General features: G+C 31.2%; 2 protein-coding genes and 1 long non-coding RNA gene across 5 annotated transcripts; 1 reads left to right on the forward strand and 2 right to left on the reverse strand.

Annotated features, from left to right (window-relative positions):
* The first annotated feature begins 10,290 nt into the window (after nt 1-10,290).
* Nucleotides 10,291-12,148, forward strand: LOC112422452 (uncharacterized). The gene is made up of 3 exons (XR_003012749.2): nt 10,291-10,591; nt 10,730-10,831; nt 11,858-12,148. It is a non-coding gene; the product is annotated as an uncharacterized lncRNA (long non-coding RNA).
* A 1,837-nt stretch (nt 12,149-13,985) lies between these two features.
* On the reverse strand, nt 13,986-18,226 carry LOC25495222 (uncharacterized). 2 transcript variants are annotated; one of them, XM_024785351.2, is made up of 7 exons: nt 18,073-18,226; nt 16,233-16,312; nt 16,045-16,133; nt 15,787-15,935; nt 15,167-15,248; nt 14,912-15,057; nt 13,986-14,288 (listed from the first exon to the last, which is right to left on the reverse strand). In XM_024785351.2, exons 2-6 carry the CDS (start codon nt 16,267-16,269, stop codon nt 14,944-14,946), a joined length of 471 nt encoding a protein of 156 aa, XP_024641119.1. In that variant the 5' UTR covers nt 16,270-16,312; nt 18,073-18,226; the 3' UTR covers nt 13,986-14,288; nt 14,912-14,943. The 2 variants fall into 2 exon arrangements, with proteins under 2 accessions (XP_024641119.1, XP_013450863.1); XM_013595409.3 differs by lacking the exon at nt 13,986-14,288 and having other exon boundaries at nt 14,569-15,057.
* A 3,422-nt stretch (nt 18,227-21,648) lies between these two features.
* On the reverse strand, nt 21,649-24,308 carry LOC25495223 (protein ANTHESIS POMOTING FACTOR 1). Of its 2 annotated transcripts, none has more exons than XM_013595410.3 (2): nt 24,156-24,308; nt 21,649-22,998 (listed from the first exon to the last, which is right to left on the reverse strand). In XM_013595410.3, exon 2 carries the CDS (start codon nt 22,963-22,965, stop codon nt 21,943-21,945), a length of 1,023 nt encoding a protein of 340 aa, XP_013450864.1. In that variant the 5' UTR covers nt 22,966-22,998; nt 24,156-24,308; the 3' UTR covers nt 21,649-21,942. The 2 variants fall into 2 exon arrangements, with proteins under 2 accessions (XP_013450864.1, XP_024642428.1); XM_024786660.2 differs by having other exon boundaries at nt 21,649-23,023; nt 24,156-24,265.
* Between the last annotated feature and the right edge of the window lie 833 nt (nt 24,309-25,141).

The following is a 25,141-nucleotide window of genomic DNA, read 5'->3' on the forward strand; positions in this document are numbered from 1 at the left end:
TCGGTTTTTTTTTTTTTGTGTAGTTATATATAATTTTTATTTAGGTTAATTGCAATCTTGGTCGTGTATTATGTTTAATTTACAATTTTGGTTTATTTGTTTTTAAAATGCTATGATTTTTTTTTTTACATTATGGATTTTAATGATGTTGTAAATGAGATGTTTATATGACAATTCGAGTACGATGATGATGTCTTGTTTTATGTAAGTAGATTTTCTCGAGTAGAATCTCAACTCTTTTGTTTACTTCGAGTAAATTCTCATTTAACAATTCGTTTTTATTTGAAGAGATCTTCTTCTGTTAAATTTTTCTCTAGTAAAATCATGGTTACCTGTTTTTCTTATTAGTTGTTTAAAACATTGAAAAAAAATTGAACGCAAGATAAATTTATGGACTTTTCTATAGTGAAAATTTCACAAGAGAGGATTCAAAACGATTCTTATGAAATCAAAATATATATCGTAAAATCATAGGGTAGTTTTGATATATATTTTTATTACAAAGAAGACCGAAGTCCGAGATTGTCTTGATTTTAGTTAATCCAAAGTCAGACAAAATATATTATATTTTAGATATATGTATTTGTGGTTTAATGTTAATGATGTCATCGATATCGATGAGATTTTTATGTGTCAGTTGTGTTGATGATGACATTCTTGGTAAATAAATTCTCACCTAACAATTCATTTTTATGTTACTAAAATATGCATCAGAGTGTATCATTGAACAACTACAATTGAAATTTGAACTCACAAGACAAAACTATGTTGCATTAAGTTTGAATTTGACTGAAGATGTTCATCTGATAATTTTAACATTATCAATTAAATTAAATCTCATAAGTTATTTAAGTTTTCTTTTTTAAAAAACTATATATTTTTAGTTTTATTAAGACCATAAAACATGGGCCTGCTAAACGATGTCGTTTGATGCTTTCGTAACATTCACGTGGCTCATTTGCGTATTACGTGCGTGCTTTTTACCTCATTGTCGTGCCTACGCAATGCCTAACCCCGTTTTATATTATAGTACTACTAAATGTGATGTACTCCATTTTGTTTTGACAAAAAGAAATAGTAAATAGTTAAATACCCTTTTTAAGGAAATTAAATTACCCATAAACTGTTACTTTTTTTAAGGACCTCTTAGTGTGTGTTTTTAGAGGTGTTACTTATTGTATTTGTTGATAATTAGACTATTTTTTGAAATAAATTGTACTATTAATTGTTTTTTTAAGTAACAAATGAAATTACATAGCGACGGATCAAAACTCATCAACATAAAATGTGTCAAAAATAAAAGGTTAAGAAAATAATTGCAATGTCACATGTGACGTTGTATGGGTATGGTTATGATGAAAAAGATTATTCATTGTAATTAGCCTTCTAAATTTTTCTTACCATAAAAGGTGAAAGGGTTTAGATCTCGGCAAATGTTGAACGTAGATAAATACTTCCCCCGTCCTAAAATATAAGTAAAAGTTGGTCAATAAAAATTAATGCATTTAGTTTAAAATTTATACCAAATATATTAACTTATGTTGACTGATTTTTATTTACATTTTAGGACGTAGGGAGTATAAATAAATAAATGGATGAAATAAGTCTTAAATGAATTGAATACAATGAAAAATGTTAAATTATGGAACTAGTAGAAAGATAAAAGAAGGTCAAATACAAAACTTAACCATTATTCTATAAGAGTGTATCAAAGGAAAAGAAAGTAGTAAGTGAGTAACTTCTTTGATCTTCTTTATACTCTTCTTGTCAATCAAAGCTCCTTTTTATAGAAGAAGATCAAGAGAATTTTTTTTTGTTATGTTTATTCTCTTAATTGTTAGATCAAGTTAGCATGTCTCTTTTCTCTTACCAATTTTATTGATTCCACTTTGACCACTTAACTTTACTTCTATTAACTTTACTTCTATTTATATTATAACACAAGGTTCAAAGTTTTCTTTTTATTTTTAATACGGATATGGATAGTATTGATTATTTTATACGATTCTTTTTATTTTCATCTAAATTCTTTAAAATTGGTTTACCTCATTTGATCATTTTATTGTTGTATTTGAACAACTTACATGAATTTCTTAAACAATACGATTAAGTCACTTGTTAAAATTGACCGAATCGAATCAAAAATTAAATTGACCATGCAATTGAACCGATACAAAGAAACTTCAATAGTGCACATAGAGGTAGCTTGTTAAATGTAAGATTTATAAGTGTTGGATGTTACTTAATAACCAACTTTGAGTAATTTCATGACACTTAAAAGCAACTTTATTCACCTTCATGATATTATAGAAATTATCTCTAACTTTCAAATGACCTATTTTTTTATCTCAAAATGGCAGTTTTAAGTCTAGATATTGTCTTCAATACTAGTTAACCTAAGTAATTGTTAGCATTTCCCAATATAATATATCACCTTAAATTTGTAGTTCTTTTAACTATCCTAAAAGGTTGAATTTGAATTTTCTATGAAGAATAGAGTTGTAGATTTTTTTTATTTGCTTTCAAGTCAGATAAAGAACATCTTATTTTAATAGATCTACTAGATTGTTTTTTTGATAGGTTGTATTATTTCTTATAACTTAGATACTTTTTTAGGGGTTCTGATAACTTAATACTTCTTCATGTATTTAAATTGCAAGGTATGTTAACAATGTGTTTTTATTATTTGGTATTTATAAAATATTTATTTTTAAATAATATCAATTTAGAACAAATATATTATCTTAATAAGTACAATCATGTATTATATTATGAAAATACTTTAAACGGATATAGTGTTTTATATTCTGTTTACTATACACACCCCTTGTTTCTTTGTGTTCTCTTTTACTTGTGGACCCTTTTGTTTTATTAGGCCATACTTCGTTTCCTTGTCCTCTAGTCTGTTTACTTGCAGCACCTCCGTTGTCTAGCTTACTGCACCTCCACTTTCTTACTTAAAGACTTGATATTTGCACCCTGTTTCTCCTCTATTTCTATTTGTGCACCCCTTAGTTTTTCTCACCATATTAATTATACATACCTAATATTCTACTCTCCTTCCTCAACGATTTTGGTTTTCATTATTCTCCTCTACAAAGTTGGTGCTTTTTCTTCATTTTGTTTCTCTTGCTCACCACATGAACCATTCCTTAATTTTGTTTCTACTCTCCACTTTCTTCTTTGAATTTCTTGACATGATTCTCATCATATTCCTTTTCATGCATCTTCTTAATTTCTCATAGTTTTCTTTTTCCTCCTCTTCTTCTTTCTCAATCTCCTCTTCCTCTTCTTTTCTCTCATGCCTTTCTTCTATCTCTCCCTATTTTTTTCTTCATTTTCCATCATCCATGAATAATGATAATTATTCTTTAAGAATCTACAACATGAGTCAAATTAGTTTTATTAGTTATTAAAGTTCATTTTTAAGAACACTTAATCTATTTAAAAGAAGTAATTTGACTCATGTTTGAACTTCTTAGATACTAAAGTAGCATTAGTTTAGATATTTCTCTATAATTAAAGTACAAAATATAAGAGTTGATGTTTTTTTTTTAAAATATTCTTTTGGCTGTACATAAATAAAATAAAATAAAATAAAATATAACATCATAAGATAGTGAGTGTTCTAAGATTCTTCCATGCTTCTTCTATAGAACAACATCCACAAAATAAGCAAACCTGTATTTCACTTTTGGCCAAGCAAAAAGCCTTGATAGTGTGCAGTGAAATTTATTAATTTTTTTGGTATTATGATTCCTGCAACTGCAGACCAGAACATATACCTCTTTAACACACAAACCAAAACAACCATATTATAGTACAAAAAAAATCCAATTACATGTCACCACCACTTGGTCCACCACAACAATTTTGGAATGCCCTTATGTCATGTACGGTTTGATAGTGAAAACACACATAACATATGCACCATGCAGCCAGCTTAGCTAATCAAAAGGGTATCCACCATCCATGTGTGAATTTCAAATTTGAAAAACATGCATAATCTTAGGCCTAATTATCTATTATTAACTTTTTTTTGGTACAACTATTATTATCTATTATAGGACAGAATTGGACCATAACAGAATTTAGGTCTATATTTGACACAATAATATGATAATATCATCATATTTTTTTAGGTAAACCAGATATTCCAAGTCCAGAGAGAATATAATTATTTGTAGTATTTCTATTTATTTAAATGGTTTAGATTGATCTCTTCTATGCACATCAATCCAAGATTGGATTTGTGATAATATAGTAACTTTGCTCCTTTTTTTTTTTTTTTTATGGTCGAGGTTTGAACCTCAAACCTTACATATATTATGCATTGTCATACCAACTGAGTTAAGCTCACGAGGAGAGTAACTTTGCTCCTTATTTAAGTTTATTCAATTACAATTTTTGCATATATTAAAAGAATAATTGTGTATTTAATGTGTCTAAATTTTATGATTTTCACATATACTAAAAAAAAAAGTGTATTTAATGTGTTCAATTATTGTATGATTTTTTTCTAAATTATTTTTAAAAAAAAAAATAAATATTCAGTAATTTTAAATATAATTAAAGAGAATTTATATTTTGGAACAAATTAATGTGACACTTAATAAACTTAAATATCAGTTTTAGTAAAAAAAAAAACTTGAATATCTCTTGACTATGTCATCCCATATTGATGCAAGATTACCTCTTAATTATGTTGCACTATATTGGTTAAACATCACCTACATATGGTTAATTGGTTTTGTGACATTAGATTTTCATATATGTGATCTATGATATGTCACATTCCAAACCCACTTTAGAAATGGAATAGCATACACTATAGTCAATATCATCACTCCTCACATGGTTTGTCTTTTCCTACTTTGGTGTTTATGATATATGTTTGAAAGATTTGTTTGTGTATTGAGCTTTTGATAAAACCCATAAGAATTAGAAACCGTCCAAACCACACGGGTCTTAGATGTTGATGGAGGAAAGTGATTGATTATTTATGTTGTTGTTTTCTTTTGAGATGTTTATTTATATAATTTTCTACTATTTGTGACTGTTGAAAGCAACATTTGGGAACGTATCTAAAACACTGTCCTCTATTTCTTTATTTTGATTAAGACATGCTAGTAGTAATTGTTTTTTATTTAGCTTTAAATAATAATTATTTAAGAGGAGTGGACAAGCATTACATGTTCTTTCGTGAGGTTAGGGGCAGCTGAGGTGATGATGGCCACATATGCATGTGGGATACCTGTTATGATTATGACTCATGTAAATCATAGTCCATTCATTTAAGATGAGAATAAATTGCATCATTCTACTAACTACTAATTCATAAACAAATAAATAGGGTTATGTACTTTGAAATATTCAAAAACATAAATTATTTGGTGGTAAATTATTATTGTTTGAATTAATGAAATTATTTGATTATAAAATTATAGTTTATTCTTGTGGAAAAAATATAAATATTATTCAATGATTAGATTCATAAAAAGAATATTATATCTTTTGTAAAAAAAAATTATATCTAAATTTATTAGTATAATAACATGTCACATGGCACGGTTGCGCTTATGCCTTGAACACTTTTTTTTTTTGTTACAAACCTAAAAAAAAAGGAGAGAAAGAAAAAAACAACACTCCACTAAATTAAGTTCTTAGAGAGTTGGTTGAGAGTTCAAGAGAAGGGAAGGAATGGACCATGAAACCAATGTTAGAAGAAGCACAAAACTTAGCTAAAAAGTCAATAATATTTTTTCTTTTTCAAAGTGTGTGAGCGATGTGGGCCTTCCAATATTGATAGAGAATGTCTTTGATGTCTTAGATCAAAGTAGTATACTTGTGAAATCTTGGAGTTTAACCTTGAAGAAGTTTAACACAAATAGCAAAGTTTATGAAACAAAAAAACACCATGGTGATTCAACTACATAGCTAATGAAAGCCTCTAGTGAATTACATGAAGTTCAACATTAAGAATCTCATAGAATTTTGGGATGAACCTCGAGAAGCTTGAGATTCAAGAATCATAAAGGTGAAAAAGTAAATCACTAAAACCGACTTTGATAGGGTTGTCAAGGCAACTGCCATCAACATTGAGAACAATATAATCTTGATTGGAGGAATTCTATTTTACCCATCTGTCATGTCTCTCAAACGGCTACCACGAAAAGACTCATGTTTATGATATGTTTGAAAGAGATGAAACAAGAAGTAATATTGCATGCTTAGTGAAGGATAGTTGTATTTGAGAAGCAAGTAGTGTTACATTTTTGCTAAGACCACCAAATTCAGAAAGTAAAAATTTGTCTGCTTATAACAGATAACCCCTCCTTAAGCCAAATGATAGGGTTCAAATTGGAAAAGTACCTAATAAAGGGTGCATAATGCAATAGAGAATGTAAATCAATTATTTTTAGATGTTGGGCGGTCTATAATGCAATGGAGAAAAGACTACAATGTGGACATAGTCCATTTGGACCAAATTGCGACGTTGTAGCAAAAACAAGGTTGGGATAAAATTGTTACATGTCAATCACACAATAAACTTGATCTTTTATAGAAGGTGAAAGCACCAGGTCTAAGACTAAGATAAAAATGTTACATTAAGATTTTTCTGACTCAAAAGTCAGGTGTAACCAAACCTTGGTAGTAAAATAATCATTAATGTTATCAAACCAAAGGAGAGTATCTTCAATGTTTGGATTAAAGTGTGTAACGCTCGAGGCTGACAAGGACGAGGAGTGGTCGCCGATGCACAATGCATGACAATGTGCGACTCCTGGTAGCTTCTAGGCAAACCAAATCACATCGGAATGAGTGGTACTACATCGGACCGAGCAGGTATGAGACTACATGGTTGGAAGAAGGCTTACAAGAATTGTTTGGTATTACATATCTAAACAAGATGCATCTTCTTTTCGGTAGCTCATTTCATAAGAACTTCACAGTTAAACATTATTGATTTGGAGTAGTTTTTGGATGGGTGACCTTCTGAAAAGTTTTCCGAAAAGCATGTGAGTGAAGACAAAGTACGCTGAAAAAACTCGTGTTGATTTGTGGGATCAGTCAACAATATTTAAAGTCAACTGAGATGTTACAAGTGGTATTAGAGCCAACATCTCCCACTACAATATTTTATTTTGAATTAGTCATTGTCCTAATTTCTTTTTATTTTGGCATAAAATACTATTTTAGTCTCCTATATATAACTCATTTAAATCGATTTTTAAATTTACAATTTTGACCTCTTAATTTTTAAAATATTGACTTTTTCTCCATATATACAAGTTTAGATTCATTAAAATTTTACATTTTGAGATTGAATTTTTATAATATGTTAATAAGCCAGATAGTTATGTGAATGTGACAACGACCAAACAATCGGTATGATAATGCTTAACTAGATTTTCATTTAAACACTAATTTTTTGTTTCATCAAAATATACATTTTTTTTTTATAAGAAGCTAAATTAGCACACCTAAATTGACACTAGAGAGAATCGAACATAAGATTTCGAAGAAGAACACACTCCCAGATCCAAACCAATACCATTAGACCAATCTAAGTGGGTTCAAAATATACATTAACTTATATCACAAAAACAATCAAATTTATTATAAGACTCTTGTCAAAGTGAATTCTCACTAACAACTCACTTGCACGACATAAACTTAATTGTCATTTTTTTATGTCAAATGGTCTAGTGTTTTTTTTTTCTTTTCCTAAAACAAAGTTAACTATTATAATTAATCAACCAATATTAAATCTAAGAAGGATAAGAATAAAAAATATGATGACTAGTTCAAGAAGTGGTTAAAAATTCACCTCTTAAAGTAAACATGTGATATGTTTAGGGTTTAAACTCTATCTTCCTGTATATATAATACAATATCTCTATCAACTGAGTTTAGCTCACAGACATAACTTAATTGCCACTTAACTATCTCACTTGTCAAATTAAAAATTAACATCAAATGGATATGTGCAAATAAAATCAAACTATTTTAAGAATTAAGGGATGCATCCATGAATGAGACAAAATATGGGGATTAAAATTATATTCAATCTCTTTTTTTTAACCTAAGACGTGTAAGATTGCTTAAGGTGTATATATCAATTGTCACTATCATTTGTCTTTTTATGAAAACTTAACTTAGTGGTATAATCCTCCCTTCAGTCACAATCTACTAGTAATATATATGATGCATCACCATGGCCAGCATTTTCAGTAAATTTCAAAGTCTCTAATTAACAATCTAAGAAGACAAAATGGAATGAAATTCTGGCTTGACATCAAAATACACGTCTCTTTCTTTCTTTTGCTAGTATTTTTTAGGGGGAAAATGTAGATTGATCTATCATCATATAAACAAAAATGTGAACATCACAATTTTTATATATCCTTGAAATGGTGATCCTTGGGCTAGTTTAAATTATACTCTAGCTGGCTAAATCAAGTAAAGAGGATCTATCAATAGCTCAAACCACATGACAAAGGTGAGAAAAATAATCAAAAGTGACCCAAATAAGATTGACAATTTTTTGTGTAGACTTGAAAATTGTTTCCTTAAGCATTAAGAGTCAAATCATTTATATTAAAATCAAAATTAAGACAAGGACAACAAGATTTGTGCAACTAAAGTCCATAGTATTACATATGTTAGACGTTAGTGTAGGGGACATCAAAATACAATTAAGTGGGTTATTCCATAATTTATAAATCAATTTCCAATCTAAGCAAGAATTCTGTTTTATTGAATAGCTACTATTTTGATTATGAATCATGTAGAAGTATTTTAAAATGAGATAATTTTAGTTTAACTTTAAAAAATAGTAAACAACAATTCAGTTTCTTTTGTAAAAATAAAATAAAATAGTTTCTTGAAATTATAGAAAACAACACACAATTCCTTGAAATTATAGAAAACAACAAACAATTTATATTTTGAAATTAAAATAATTTAAAAATATTGAATTGTATTTGTTCATCTCAAATAATTTAAAAGATAGAATTTATGTTTTGCCAAATTATGAATTCTTTTGAATCAGTCAATTCTAATTTGTGTTAACTCTGATGTTCGCACAAAAAATAATCTTGGTAATTAAGAGTTCAGAAGAAGGTAAAAAAAAATCAGACTAAAAATTGTTTCGTCCAGTCTTTGGCGGATTTAGTCAAATTAATTGGTTACAATATTAATCCTTCAGTTAAGTTATGAACCTTGATAATCTTAAGTTCAGTCAGAAAGTAAGTAAATTCAAATAAAAAATTATTCCATTTAAAATGAAACTCCAATTCTTCTAAATAATTCGTCTTTCGTATAGATCATTAACCACTTGAAACAAATTGATTATTAAAATACTAATTTATTTATATATATTAGATAAAGTCAAGTTGATTTGACAAAATTGGAGTTGATGGGGGTGTGTGGTTGAGGTGGTGGATATTGAAAACGAAAGATATTGACTAGTTATAGCAAGTGACAAATCATGATGATAATAATTATTATTGTGGACACGGAACTGCTTTTGATGCTCTCTTTATCATTTACTATATGCAATATATTGATGCATGTCTCTATCACTAACATGGCTTTCGTTATTAGGGATTGTTCCTTAAGTCAGTTCTTGCTCCCCAAGGCATGGTGGCTCATCACTTTGGACCTCACTTGTGGGCCAACGATATGAAGAGTTCAATTTACACTTGTCTCTTTTTATACAAGCCCATTGGGCCACATGGTTTTTCCTATTCAACAAATTTTCTTCGAAAATCGCTCTGCTGATCCTTTGTATCGTTCATTTTTGGATAATAACTTTATTAGAAGATGACTTCTAGTAAGGTTTGATGGCAGAAGAAACCTTACTAGAAGATGGATTCCGATGGATAGGGTGGGGAAGCAGAGCAACAAAAGGAGGGGGATGAGTCGCACCCATTTTCTTTTAGATCTGGTGCATGTTTGTATCCCGCAAAGACATGAGAAGAATCGAGTAACCATAATTTTGTAAAACCTAATCCATCGTGATACTAAACACACCAAATTTATATACATATCAGTAATCTTTATTTTTGTTATCAATCAATTGTAATTGTCAGATTATTTAAAACAAGATATACGATTGATTATGATGTATTGACTGTGATTTCTTTTTACTCTGACAATGTACTATTAAAATTATACTTTTTAATTTTTTATTGCCTTTTTATCCCATACCTTAGACTTTGCAAGACACATAAATAAATAAATACTATACACATAGCACAATCATGATAATGTTAGCTTTTGTCACTTTTTTGGAATGTGTCCCCATATGCTATGGTGTTTTCATTTAACACATTCTATATTGCATGATTGATTGTGGGCCCCAAAAAGTGAATAAAGTAAAATAGGATGACTCAACAAAACCATGAACATGATTGATGATAAATGATAACAATGTCTACTTTTGCCAGAGAAATTTAGATATGTGCTGACAACATAAGCAAATGCATGTGTGCCACTTACCACTTTTTATGAGTACAGAAGGAGTAACAAACTTTCCTTTTGGTTAACAAATTGAACAACTTTCAAGACATACTCAACATTTGAGGTCAGTGTCATAGCCATTTTTTATTTTTTATTATTTTCAAAAAGTTGGTCCTAGTCTTTTGTTTGGCCATAATGTCATATGAATAAATGGCCTTAACTATATTGGTTTTGATGGTGAACCTTTGTGTGTGAAGAACAGAATTTGTATGGTAAGGAAAATAATTTTGTGTTTACTTTGATCCGCGATACGAGACCTATGAGAAGGACGCAGTCACACAGTTGAACGATCTCAGCCGATTGAGTAAGTGATATAGTTACGAGATTTTACTTTTTTTTTAAGCAAAGTTACGAGATTTTACTTGACAAGTTTGGATTTGATTTATATTGACTATTTTATTAACGTTAGATTTCTGAATATTTGTGCATTTTCCATTTTCATTTTGTTGTTTAGGTTAGGTTTGTTTTTCTAATTTCCTTGTTTAATAGTGTTACACAAATTAGGATGACTTTATAGAACACACATTTCTTCAAAATTCAAACATAATTTTGATCTATTTTGGTGAATAAAAGTACTAGTAATAATTAAAACATTTCACAAAAGTCTTTACTTCAATTTTGTACAAAAAGTTACCAAACTGACAAAGCTTTATTCAATGTACACATTACTGACAAAGTTTCATACATTTCATAAACTATCAATTGAACCATCTATTGCACAGTTTACTTGACTCAACATGATATTCTGTGTAAAGCTATTGATTTGGCTAATTGGCTATTATGCTTTTTTGGTTTTGGATTTTATGGTTTTTGAGTAAGCTTTTTATGAATCAATCACTGTTTGAATTTCATGTTTCAACACTGACATTAGTTTAAACTTCATTGAATCACTCCTTTTTGAAGAACATGCATTCCTATTTGGCTTGTTTCTGTGTATGTTAAACTCAACATCATAGGATCCAAATATGTTTAGGGTTTTGTATTTGATGAGTTTCCTTAACCATATAACAAGTTTTTTTTAAGGATCTCCCTTGTGTAACTTAAATGAAAAATCTTTCAATGTCTAACAAGTAATGTTTTAGAAACCGAATCGAACATTGAACTGGTAGATATTTGAGTCATGGTTCGATGACAATAAATCACTCGTACCGAGATGAAATTGCAGCCAACCGCTCAAATAATTGAACTGTATATAGTGTTGGTATAACCTTCCAGTCCACTTTTATAAACGGTTCTGTTATTTGTGCGGTTGGCCGCAATTTCATCTCGTTATTTGAAGATGGAAGACCACTGATGTTGGTATAACCTTCCATGTCAAATTTTGTTTCAGTCAAGGCTGAGGAGCATTTGGATTTTGGACTCCAGAGAGACTAGACGACCACTGATGATGGAACAAATAAATTTGAAATGTGTTTATGATGCTTATGGGTCTAAAACTCAACTAAAGTTGCCGTAAGGTTTAATGTACATTTTATTGTAACAGTAGAATTAAGAATTCATTTATATTTGTAAATGAAATTGTATATTTTAACATGAGTGAAAATGATTCCATTTATACTGAAAAATAATGCAACTTATGCAAGGACATCTTGTTTATTGGATAATGCAACTGCTCTATAAATAAGCATATATAGTAACATATTTATGTGAATATCTTGTTACTAAATGAATTTGAGAATGTCATCATGTTATATAAAAAAATCAAATCAGCACATAGGCCATTTGATTTAAATCATTTTTCGTGATTTCATAATAGGAGAATTATAATCTATAATAGGGTAAGGTAGCAGGTAACCTTGCTTTTTAAATTTTACCCTAGTCCTACTATTACCACAGGTTTCAAGTATAGTAGTTCTATTCACATTACTGGTTATGAAGACTAGAAAATAGTTGTGATTTTAGCATGAAAGGTCACTACAAATTTAAAGCTTGATATGCAGAAATAGACATATGAAGGATGGATAACTCAACCAGTATTTGAGTGAAGGAACCATTCATAAACTTTGGCCAAATTTGCATTGGAATGTAGATTTTTAATTGTATGTGTTTAAAAAGTTGAGTCAAAGAGGTTGTATAAGTTATGTACTTGTTTTTATTCCCCAAGTCAAATTTTAAAATAAGCATTTTGTTTAACTGAGATTCATTAAAGGGATTGACATCTTCCGACGTATGTTTTTCCATACACAACCTCAGGAATCAAACTCAAGATCAAATGGTGAAGGGACTTAAGCATCTACGAGTTGTGTCACATTGGTGGCTAAAATAAGCATTTAATTAAACTCTAAAGTAGCTTATGGACGAAGTGGTTGATTAAATAGCATTACAGACTAATAGAACATATGTTGTGACATTAGAGCTCTCTAAAAAATGTTCCAAAATATAGTGACACTAGTCACATTATCACAGGCCAAGTTAATAGAGCCTACCTGGGGTATTGGTACACAAAGGATGGTCAAATTTTGATAATACACCCAATAATTAGGAGAATTTCTCCTCCACCCCCATATGTTCTTAAAAATCTCTCATCCTTATTTTTTGAGAAAATCAGCCATCTCCGAAAGTATACTTCTGGATGGAATTTGTCCATTTGTATCATTATTAAAATTTTGCTAGGAATAAATGCAGTGCAAGAATTGAAATTTAATATCGTGTAATGATCGCCTATTCAATAACATAGTGGAGACCGTCCGTGGGGAAAGTGGTAGAAAAGATTTAAGGATTTAGCATAGCGGTGGTTTTTGAGTAGGGCAGCAAAATCATTTTGCCTCTACTACGAACGGTGTTGGGATCCTCAAGACTGTTTTTACGGTGATTTTCTGCATGGGGTGTCATTCATGTGTGCTATCGCAGGTCTTTTCTGGTTTTCTGCTGGTTTTTAGCAAGTTAAGTAGCATCATTTTATTACAAAGTTTTCTCTATAAAGATATAGAATATAAGGTTACTAGTTCGTGATTTAGAGTCTTAAAACATTGGACTCTTCTACTTAAACTTCATTGTTCGTGATTTAGAGTTCTAACTTGCTTGTCGTGGTTGTACAGGGCTCAGAGCCACCTTGACCTTTGATAGATCACAAAAAACATTTCATTGTCCGACATTAGCCATAAGGTTTCTAAGAATATAGGAAGGATGCAGAGGTTTATCTAGCTCGGTATCAGCTCATCAAAGTTAATCCCACCCCTCCAGATTTACCAATCTAGACGGGGAAAAAACAATTTTTCTCACATGCGAATGGGTAAATCTGGGAAAACACTTTCCCCCCGCCCAGATGGGTAAATCCGGACCAGAACGGTTTATAAGAATCACAGAGAGTGGGAAAAGAAACTGTCGTTTTCTATTATGTTTATGCTAGGAAATATGGAGTTGAGACTAAGAACTAGAAACTCAACAAAGTATCGTTCACCTCCTTTGCAAATAGATTGTCATTTGGGATTTTTAAATGCATATGTGGAGTCAAGCACTAAAATTGAGATCAGAGTTTTATGCACTATTAATTGATTTGTTCTTAACCAGTATCATTTTAGGTATGCTAAAGTTGAAATAACCATTATATAATGTAGACATTATTCTCTGAGTAAACCTGAATTTGACAACCATTCTTGTATCATTTCGATTCTTTTTTTGCTCTTCCAAAAGTTACCATTTCTCTTTGGGTGCAAGTGAGTTGAAGTAAAGCATAGAATTTGCTTTACATGTTTTTGACACTAAAATTTAAGTTCTGTTTTGAGTCCAGATTTCAGTTGATTTGAAGCTCATCATATCATCTGGCAAAGAAATGAAGGTATAAATAAAGAAACCATGGACAGCAACGATATTTAGTCATTCTCTAAATGAAAAATAAATGAAAGTGAGTGTGTGTGTGTGTATAATTTACAATTTTTCTATACCAGCACATATGTGTTGTAAATTCACAGCCAAAGTTACAATACTTGTACCCGGTGTACACATTGTATATTTCTTATTCAGTTTCTATCCATGAAATTATGTTTAACAAATAACAATATTCCATGCAATGCAATCAATTTCTTCACCTGAAACAATGACTTTGATAACAAGACTACCACATGCAATTACATTATCCTCAAATATATATTTATGTATCCAGTTTCTATCCATGAAGTTTATATTTACAAAATTTCATACAATGCAACCAATTGCTTCAAACCGTCTCCCTATAGTTATCCTCAAATCCTGTATCTAGTTTCTATCCATGAAATTCTGTTAACAAGATTCCGTTCAATGCAGCCAATTTTTCACCTATAGTGATGGCTTTGATAAAAGCTACTTGAATAACTTATTCATTTTGAGTTTACAATAGGAGTCGATAGTTACATGCTGATAAGGATGGACCTAAACAAATTACAATCATCAGAAGAAAACTGCTTACATAGTAATGGTAACATGAACAGTACTGCACAGTTACGTGCTCTTCCGAAGAACTAAATTCAAAAGGAAGCTGAGAGCCGAATCAACAGATGCTAAAGCAACAAGAAGAAATGCAACAATAACAAGAGTGAGTGTTGCAGTCCTCAGCTGCCAAGGATTGATCAAGACATATAAGTAACCATTCAACACATTGTTATTATAAATTCAACACATCATGATTTGTAACTAAAAATAACAATAAACTAATGAGACATACCGTATTACTAAAGCTTGGCCACTCTATGTAATTCAGCTGGCTAGGTTGCTCAATCAAAAATGCAAATAAAGATTTTAAACCCCTGAAAAGAAACATCAGATTGATGTTTGTAAATATGATTGATTTTTTCTGTAAATGCAATAAAAGCAATGGAGAGATTTACTGATTTGGGCAAATTCCTCGGTGGTTTATCATAGAGCGGTACTTAAAAACCACTCAGAACACTAATGACAATCGAAGATACCTCTCAATAGGAGAAACTCGAGGTTTTCCTTGTTCTTGCAACTAAGACGGTAACTTGACCAGTGTCGGTTCAACAAAAACAAAGGTAAACCAATATGCATGTCTCAAAATTAAACTCATGTTTCTCCTTGTTTTATTGAGGAGGTTCTCCTCTCCCTCACAACTGAGAGGGTAACTTGACCCTGGTAAGGTCACCGTCTCTGTTGTATGTATGAGGAAGACTGTCTGCTTCTACTTTCTAGAGGAATCATCGATCGTCGTTACTGTTTTGGGACCGAGTGATTTGTAATTTTTTCATGATATTCAATAAATAAGGAACAAGTGAGTGATTAACTAAACTATTGCATTTTGAGGACAAACTGAAGTTTCACAAATACCAGAAGGATTCTTTGATCAATGCTAGCAAAAAGGGCTCCTCAGGCGAATCATCATAGCTTATATTATAATGGTCATTTCTTGAAGCAGACGTCAAAAATTTGGTGCTAATATGGTTTGAATATTTTTGTTTTATCTTCGTTCTACAAATCTGCCAATACAAAGTATGCAGTCTCCAATGATAAATAACCACTAGAAACACATACACAGACCCATAAAGTGAAGGAGGGACAGATACAGAGAGATGAGGAAATAATTACCGTTTGTGGTGTAAGAGAACCATCTCTGTGATAACCAACTGTCGCTGAAAACTTCGATTGCAGAAGAGGAGTACCTTGATGAAGGAATCCTACAAAATATCAAGAAAATTGAAGTTAAACAGGAAGCGAAATTAGCATTCATGTGCAGAACAAACCATTATTTAGTTAGAAAGGAAAAAAAAAAAAACCTGAATAGTTTGTTGGCAACAGAGAAAGAATAGTCATTTGAGATTCAAATTTTTGCTAGTCGATCATAGCCAATCCAAACCTACAAAAGTTTTATATATGTCCATCAGCAATTTGTTTCAAAATGAAAAACCTTTTCTCTTCATGCTTCTTGTGATACTCAAGAACATTGACATGTATGGTTTTAAATTGTGGTTCTGGTTACACCATGGAACTATATATTTCGGTAAAATGCAAGCAAATACTGCTGATGCGGCTGCAACTGTTATTGCGGAGACGTCTAAATTGTTATATTGTGGCAGCAACTACAGTTACAGACTGCAATTTAGAACTACATTTTGATAGAAAAGAAGAAAGGGTAATTTATAAAGACACACTTTCATCAACGCAGCGAGGCGGACAAAACCGTGAAGGCTTAAATAAGACACAAAGCGGACAATACTTCATAAAAACAGTGCATCGGACTTGAGGTCGAAACAAATTCTATTTGATAATGCAAGAAACATTAGCAGAAGAGGGTTATAGAAAGTTTGTTATTATCAGCCAAAATAAAACAAAGAATATGCACATTGAGGAACATGACACCCACTATCAATCAATCCATGAATCATAGAAGCATGCATTGAGTAATCATTTTATGTAACTAAATTGATAATCGATTACTAGCTCCACAGTTTATAATCAAGCCAGCGTTTGAAGGCTATTAATAAAAAATAAAATAAAAAACTTGACTTGGTTATCAAAACGTTTTTATATATACATCATCAGCATCAATTAGTTTCAAAATGAATAACTTTTGTCTTTATGCTTGTTATTACACTCAAAGAACATTGACATTTGACAGAAAATTAGCCATTGATGCAAAATATAAACGTATCAGAAAAGAAGAAAATAAAACACGGCTTTAATGAGTTGAACTTGTATCTATTAATAGCTCATGAGATTGATTGTCATCAATCAAAGTACACGCACCTTAAATATATTGCAATGAAACTTATCAATTTACCATTGATTAACCGGTGTATCAAAAAAATCTCAATTTGTTTTTTTTCTTTAACAAGCCAAAATGAATTATATTAACAAACAAAAAAAAAAATTCTCAAATTGTTTGAGAATCAAGGTTAAGGATAGCTTATAAACACACACTCTCCTCAACTCACCAAGGCAGACAAAATCTATGTAGCACCGACACATTAGATTGAAGGTTTGTCCAATGTCTCACACGTGGGTGTTACCAACACATGTGGTTACATTCAATCATTCCGTTTCTCAAATTATTACGAGTGTCAACTATTCAATGTCAGTGTCGTGTATGTGCTTCACATGACAAAACCATGAAGACTTACACAAATCACAAAACAGACAATAACTGAAAAAAAACGATGCAGCGGACTAAGGTAAGAACAAATTCTACTAGATAATGCAAAAAAACATGAGAAGAAGAGGCTTCTAGAATGTCTGTTATCAGCTAAAAAAAATTAAAAACAATTAAATTGCAGATTGAGCAACATTATAACAAGTATCAAAACATTAAACTAGAATTTACTTAAAGGCATTAAACTAAAGCTTATTCCAAACAAATACACTAAAACAATTCTACTCGAAAACAACCAAACATGTCAAAATCAATTCTACGCCTCCAAAATCAATTCCGGTCCGGCCACTCTAGAAGTAAAACATTAAACTAGAATTTACTTAAAAGCATTAAACTAAAGCTTATTCCAAACAAATTACTCCTCAAATACACTAAAACATTATAAATCAAAGATTTATAAGAACTATCAATGATTATTATAAAAATGGTTAACATAAGGAAAATAACAAGAAGAGGAGATAAATTACCTGAAAACTGAGCAGGGACGGTGGTGAGCGGTGGTCGGGAACAGAGCAACGCTGTCGACGGAGAGAGATGATTAGATGAAGATGGAGCAGAGAGGAGAGAGCGATGAATGGGTTCCTCCTTTGTTGTGTGATTGATTATTGGGCTGGGCCTGTAAAAGTAACAATTTTGTTAAGAATTGTTATATGTGCCGCATAAATTGCTTAACTTGTGAAATAAGCCGGTTTAGAAGATGCGTTCTGATCCAAAAAATGTTTATCGGATCGTAACTCATGATAGGTTTTATACGATTGAGAGTTATGATCCGATAAATTCAAGGGAATTTTGAGAAATCCACAAGGTGTATAGATCATTTATTTTTCTACTTGTTATAGTTTTGGTTCCTCTATTTTAAGTTATTCATGTAATTAACCCTATGTTTTAAAACCACTCAGATTGTTCCTGTGAGTTTAGCTTAGTCGATTCATGGATCGGATACTGAGTTTTCGAAAAAAAAATAGTTTAGTTGGTATAGGCATTGCATAATATATGCATGAGTCGAGATTTGAACCGATCACCCCACTTATCTACCTTAAAAAGGATAATTTCTAACTAATATGCTACTTGACAAAAAAAAAAAAAAACTCTGATTTTCTTCTTCCATCATATTTTTGTATTTAAAATGGTTATTTGATATCTTTTAAGACGAATATACAACCTAATGCTGTAGAGTGATCAATACTCATGAATTCATAAAATAAAAAATAAAAAATAAATCATTAAAAGTTTAATTTCAACTACAATGCAAACTAATTTTAGCATTTGATACGGTACAAAGAGAGAGAAAAAAAAGGATATATTAATTTGATATTAAAAAAAATGTTGCAAGTTGAAGATCAAATTTACAATGGTGGCACAGTGGGATATTTTATATGTGTTTGAGATGATATAAAATTACAGCTTAATTAATCATGATACATGTACTGAGGAATCTAAGATCATTGTTAAGTATCCACTATGTAGGAGTCAACACATAAGATAGCACATGGATCTTGGGGATGTCCTACTCGAATCACATATAATTTGTGGCATGAGAGGTTAGATTCACTAGATTATACTGTACATGATTAGAAACTATGTGATTTTATTAGCAATATACTACAAATCTCAATCAATTCAAATGATTTTATGTGTGGGTACAAGAATCCAAATATATATTTTACACCATAACTTTCTTATAAGAGAAATTGAATGAGTCATGAATATATTATATGATTTTTCTAATATCTCCTTATGCATATGTGAAAGATCGAACTTTACATTAAATGGTTAAGCCGGTGTTTGGTTCACGGTGGTGTGAACGCAACCGTGTGTTTAGTGTGAAGCTTAAATATATAACTTATTAAAATTGTGGTGAAATCAGCATAAGGATATGGATTTCATTTGATAAAGTATTTGTTTTTAGTGTCGAGGGAGCCCCTTTTGTAATTGTAAACTAACCCAAGTTGGATATGGATTTCATTTGATAAAATATTTGTTTTTTATTAAAAAATGATAGTGATATAGTTGCAAGAAACCTAAAGATCTCAACATAATCTTCTTATATATTAAAGTTAACACAGAAGCATATTTTAGTCCTAATTTTAACCTAAACCTATTGCATAAATTTACTATTTTAACCTGATGCTAAATTCCTTTGTTTAACCTTATTGAATTTTCCCCTTCTCAATTTCTCGATACATCTTCTTATATATTAAAGTTAACACAGAAGCATATTTTAGCCCTAATTTTAACCTAAACCTATTGCATAAATTTACTATTTTAACCCTGATGCTAAATTCCTTTGTTTAACCTTATTGAATTTTCCCCCTTCTCAATTTCTCGATACATCTTCTTATCTTCTTATATATTAAAGTTAACACAGGAGCATATTTTAGCCCTAATTTTAACCTAAACCTATTGCATAAATTTACTATTTTAACCCTAATGCTCACACCTAATCTCCTATTTTCATGAACAACCCTAATGCTCACACCTAATCTCCTATTTTCATGAACAAAGCAAATCGGCATCGCTTTATTTACCCTATTTCTTCAAAACAAATCGCCCTATTTCTTCAACAAAACAAATCGCCATATTGGAATAAAATGGTTTTGAAAGATTATCTTCTTATTATATATTAAAGTTAACACAGAAGCATATTTTAGCCCTAATTTTAACCTAAACCTATTGCATAAATTTACTATTTTAACCCTAATGCTCACACCTAATCTCCTATTTTCATGAACAACCCTAATGCTCACACCTAATCTCCTATTTTCATGAACAAAGAAAATCGGCATCGCTTTATTTCCCCTATTTCTTCAAAACAAATCGCCCTATTTCTTCAACAAAACAAATCGCCATATTGGAATAAAAGGGTTTTGAAAGATTATAGCAACATTTTTTTTTGTTAATATTACAAACAGGTGGAAGAAACATTTCAACAAACAGTTAAAGGGTATCATTTACGGTAAATGTCAAATATTCGATAAAAGGAAAATTATTTAAATAAAACATTTTACATGTTGAGGTTAAGAATGAGCTATTTTTAGGTACATAATATAACATTAACATATAATTTTTACAAAATAATGAAGTAACATTTTGTCAAAAAAAAAAGAAGATGAAGTAACATACCAATAATATAACATTGACATATAATTTTAACAAAAGAATGAAGTAAGACACGATTGATAAAAATTAATATTTTTAAGGTGAATAAGTGTGGTGTCTGAGGTTCGAATTCCAACATCTGCATATATTTAAGACCACATGTTTTATTCTCTTTGATATGCATTGAGATTTGTTTTTGTCTACTGCATCTACAATGTATATGACCCGTGCGGCCGCACGAGTGGAAAGTCTAGTATCAAAAAAGATTGATGTGGCTTGCTAAAATATAAAATTCTGAAGGGTACCCTAACTGGTACATGGGTTCAATGATGCATCAGTTGTTCCTTATTATTATACGTGCTGTCAGATATTATTAAATTGCTCTGACCTGTTATGTTAAGCTAGCAATATTATTTTATTATCCTTTTAATACTATTATAATATAATTGTATGTATCATACATGTTACCTCTGTCTTTTGATGATTTATACACTAAGTTATGAATAAGACACAACAACGTGTTAAGTTTATAGGATCAATACTTGATTTTTATAGAATAAGTTTGAGAGAGTCGGATAAGGGAGGGTCAACAAGTTCAGAGTAAACCTCAAAATTTATATAGAATTTAATCAACGAGATTTTAACGTGGACAGACGAAGTTGAATTCACACTGCAAGATATGAGCCAACTCCTTACCAACCAACCTACATTGATAATCAGTATTGTCTTAAACAATTTGAAAACCCTAATCTTAAAAAAAAAAAACCATTTTTTATTTAAATTGTAAGTAACATAAGAAAGAATCACGTTCTGGTCAATAACATCAAAATATAACTTCATGTTAATATCGATTTTCTAGCTATTTAAAAAAGTCATTTTTAAGCAAATTCATCAATATTAGAGAACAAGAAAAACTAAGCAACTAAATATTCTGCAATTAAAACTTCTAAGCCCATTGAGTTTTTCAAGTTCAACTCCCCTGATTCATTAATTAAATAAAATTAGCAACTGGAGTAAACACTTACAACTTCTAATTTAATCCATAAATTTGTCCTGATAATGAAAGAGCGCTCAATACAATCAAAATTTATGGAATTTACAACATCTAATTTGCATCCTCAAAAGCAAAATAGCTTGGAATCTTGAGAAATTCAAAAGGCCTTGGTTGATTTCTCGATACACCAAAAGAGAGAAACTGTAGCACGGCTTCAGAGGAATAGCATGCATATTGGGTTGGTTCACTGGCTTTGGGGCTGAAGTCCTGCTTCGGTGTCCGTGCCACTATATTCTTCAGCTTTCAGATTCGGTTCGTTGTTTGGTATCCAAAATGTGAGAACAGTCGAGGCTGCAGCAAACATGGCTCGACGAGGAGCCCATTTCAAGCACGAAGGCACACCAATATGGCTGCTCCAACATGCTACTTCGTGATTCCTGTCAATACTCCAAGCGTGCATGGTCCCGCCTCCAGAGCCTGCTACGACATACTTCCCATCTGGGGTAAATGTAGCCTCTATCGAGGTACCATGAGATGGTTCCAAACTAAATCCGCAGCGTTTATCTCCTCCATATGCATCAAGAACATATATGTTGTTATTAGTTGTAGACAGAAGCATTGATTTGCCATCATTGCTGAATTTAATATCACAAACCTCGGCAGTATCACCACCAACAAGAAAAGTGTCGAAGGGACCCTTGTCATACGAACGTGAATCAAACAACTTAATAGCCCCGCCTTCCATTGCAACGGCGAAGACCAGACCTTGTTGGTCATAAGCAACAGTAGGTCTACCGCGTACATGTAAGATTCCCTGGCATGCATTTACACGTAGATCCCATAACCTTACACTGTGGTCGACAGAACCAGACATGAAGCTATCATTGATAGGAGACATGCAGAGAGAAACAACTCTCTGTTTATGCCCTTTGAAGTATCGTAGGCAGCGGTTATCATACATTGATAAATATCGCAACGATTCTCCGGTAGACTCCAAATTGTACCTTGAAGAGCATATGACAGAACTAGGGTGATGAGTAAAGCATATTTGATCAGTACCATGTTTCTTATGATAAGTGGTCTTCAACAGCTTAGCATTAACAATGTCATAGAGTCGCACTGAGTCATCCTCACCAGCTGTGACCAATAAATCATCCTTACGATGGAAATCAATCGAATATATCTTCCCAACGTAGTCGGAGAAAACGGCTCCTATGGACATGGTGCGGACAATGTCGTCATCAAGCTCTGTAAGTGAGGCCGTCATCCTCCCTAGGATCGGCCCAATCAAATCGAAGGTCTGTTCAAATAGTAAAAATGAACCCCTAATTAAAAAATAGTACAATTTTTTTAAAAAGAGTCATCCAATATTTAAACTGTAAATAAACATCAATAACATAAAAAAATAGTCATCCTTGTAACTAACGTAAAAAATAGTCATATTCTAATCAGTAACATCAAAATACAACTTCAAGCTCTATTAAAAAAAACATAGTTAACCATTTTTTATAATAATCATTCACAATTCTTGTAAATCTTTGATTTATAATGTTTGAGTGTATTTGAAGAGCAATTTGTTAGGAGTCAAGCTTTAGTCCAATGCTTTTAAGTAGATTTTAGTTTCATGTTTCAGTGTACATGTGTGTGCTGCAAATGATAATATCCAGCACTACAGCTGGGTGGTATATGCTTAATGGCTAATGAATGTCATAACCTAGGTTTGATCCCCATTTTCCTTCTTTTTATGACTTCGGGAATCGAACACGGGAATGCACGCATGCTAACAAAGTACATTCTTCCATTGAACCATCGCGACAAACATGAAAATTTATGAGCATTAAAAATATATAACTTATAACTATAATTTTGAATCCTATAATTTTTTGAGGCCTTGAGCCACGGACCTGGTTGCAGATGGTCAGGGTCGGCCCTGATCCTCCCGACCCTGCCACAACAGGCAAAATCCCTCCACTTCTCACTACACTGAAACATTAAACTAAAATCTACCTAGCTTCAAGTAGAATTGATTATGGAGACAAAATGAATTCTACTCGAAAACAATCAAACATGTCAGAAACAATTCTACACCTCCAAAATCAATTCCGGTCAGGCAGTTCTAGACGTAAAATATTAAACTAGAATTTACTTAAAAACATTAAACTAAAATCTACCTAGCATCACGTAGAATTAATTCTGGAGGCAAAATCAATTCTACTAGAAAGCAACCAAACATGTGAATCAATACTACGCCTCCAAAATCAATTCCGGTCCGGCCACTCTAGAAGTAAAACATTAAACTAGAATTTACTTAAAAGCATTAAACTAAAGCTTATTCCAAACAAATTACTCCTCAAATACACTAAAACATTATAAATCAAAGATTTACAAGAACTATCAATGATTATTATAAAAAAAGGGTTAACATAAGGAAAATAACAAGAAGAGAAGAGAAATTACCTGAAACTGAACAGTGACGGTGGTGAGTGGTGGTCGGGAACAGAGCAACGCCGTCGACGGAGAGAGATGATTAGATGAAGATGGAGCAGAGAGGAGAGAGCGATGAATGGGATTCCTTTGTTGTGTGATTGATTATTGGGCTGGGCCTGAAAATTAACAATTTTTAATATAGAATTATTATATGTGCCCCATAAATTGCTTAATTCGTAAAATAAGCCGATTTAAAAGTTGCGTTCTGATTAAAAAATGTTCATCGGATCGTAACTTATGATAGATTTTATACAATTGAGAATTACGTTCTGATAAATTTCAACGGACTTTTGAAAAATCCACGAGGTGCATTGATTTTTTTTTTTTCTACTTGTTTTTTTTTCTTCTTTATTTTGGTTAGGCTAGACATGTATATTATATTATACATAATTAAAAAAAAATTTGATTATAGTTTTGATCCCTCTATTTTAACTTATTCATGTAATTAACCCTCTATTTTAAAACCACTGAGATTTTTTCCTTCCATCATATTTTTGTATTTTTTTTTTAAGAAGATCAAATGAAATATATTAATCAAACATCATTATTTTCCGGCACAAGAAACATACAACTTGATGATATGGAGTGATTAGTATACATGTAGTTATTAAAAAGTTTAATTTTAACTACAAGAGTTATAATATAAACACAAAGTATGGAGAAAAAATTGATAGCAAGATTAAGCCAAAGCATTTTTTGAAAGATAAAGGCCCAAAGATTATTGAATCATTTTTTTTCTCCATATTTTCTATTCAAACTAATTTATCATTTGATACAATACATAGGGGAAAAAAGATATATTAATTTGATATTAAAACAAAGGTTACAAGTTGAAGATCAAAATTACAATGGTGGCACGATGGGATATAAAATTACACCTTAATTAATCAAGATACATGTACTAAGGAATCTAAGATCACTGCACTGTTAAGTAAGTATCCATTATCCGGGGTCAA

Source organism: Medicago truncatula, chromosome 6 (assembly GCF_003473485.1).
Source record: "Medicago truncatula cultivar Jemalong A17 chromosome 6, MtrunA17r5.0-ANR, whole genome shotgun sequence".
Lineage (NCBI taxonomy): Eukaryota > Viridiplantae > Streptophyta > Magnoliopsida > Fabales > Fabaceae > Medicago > Medicago truncatula.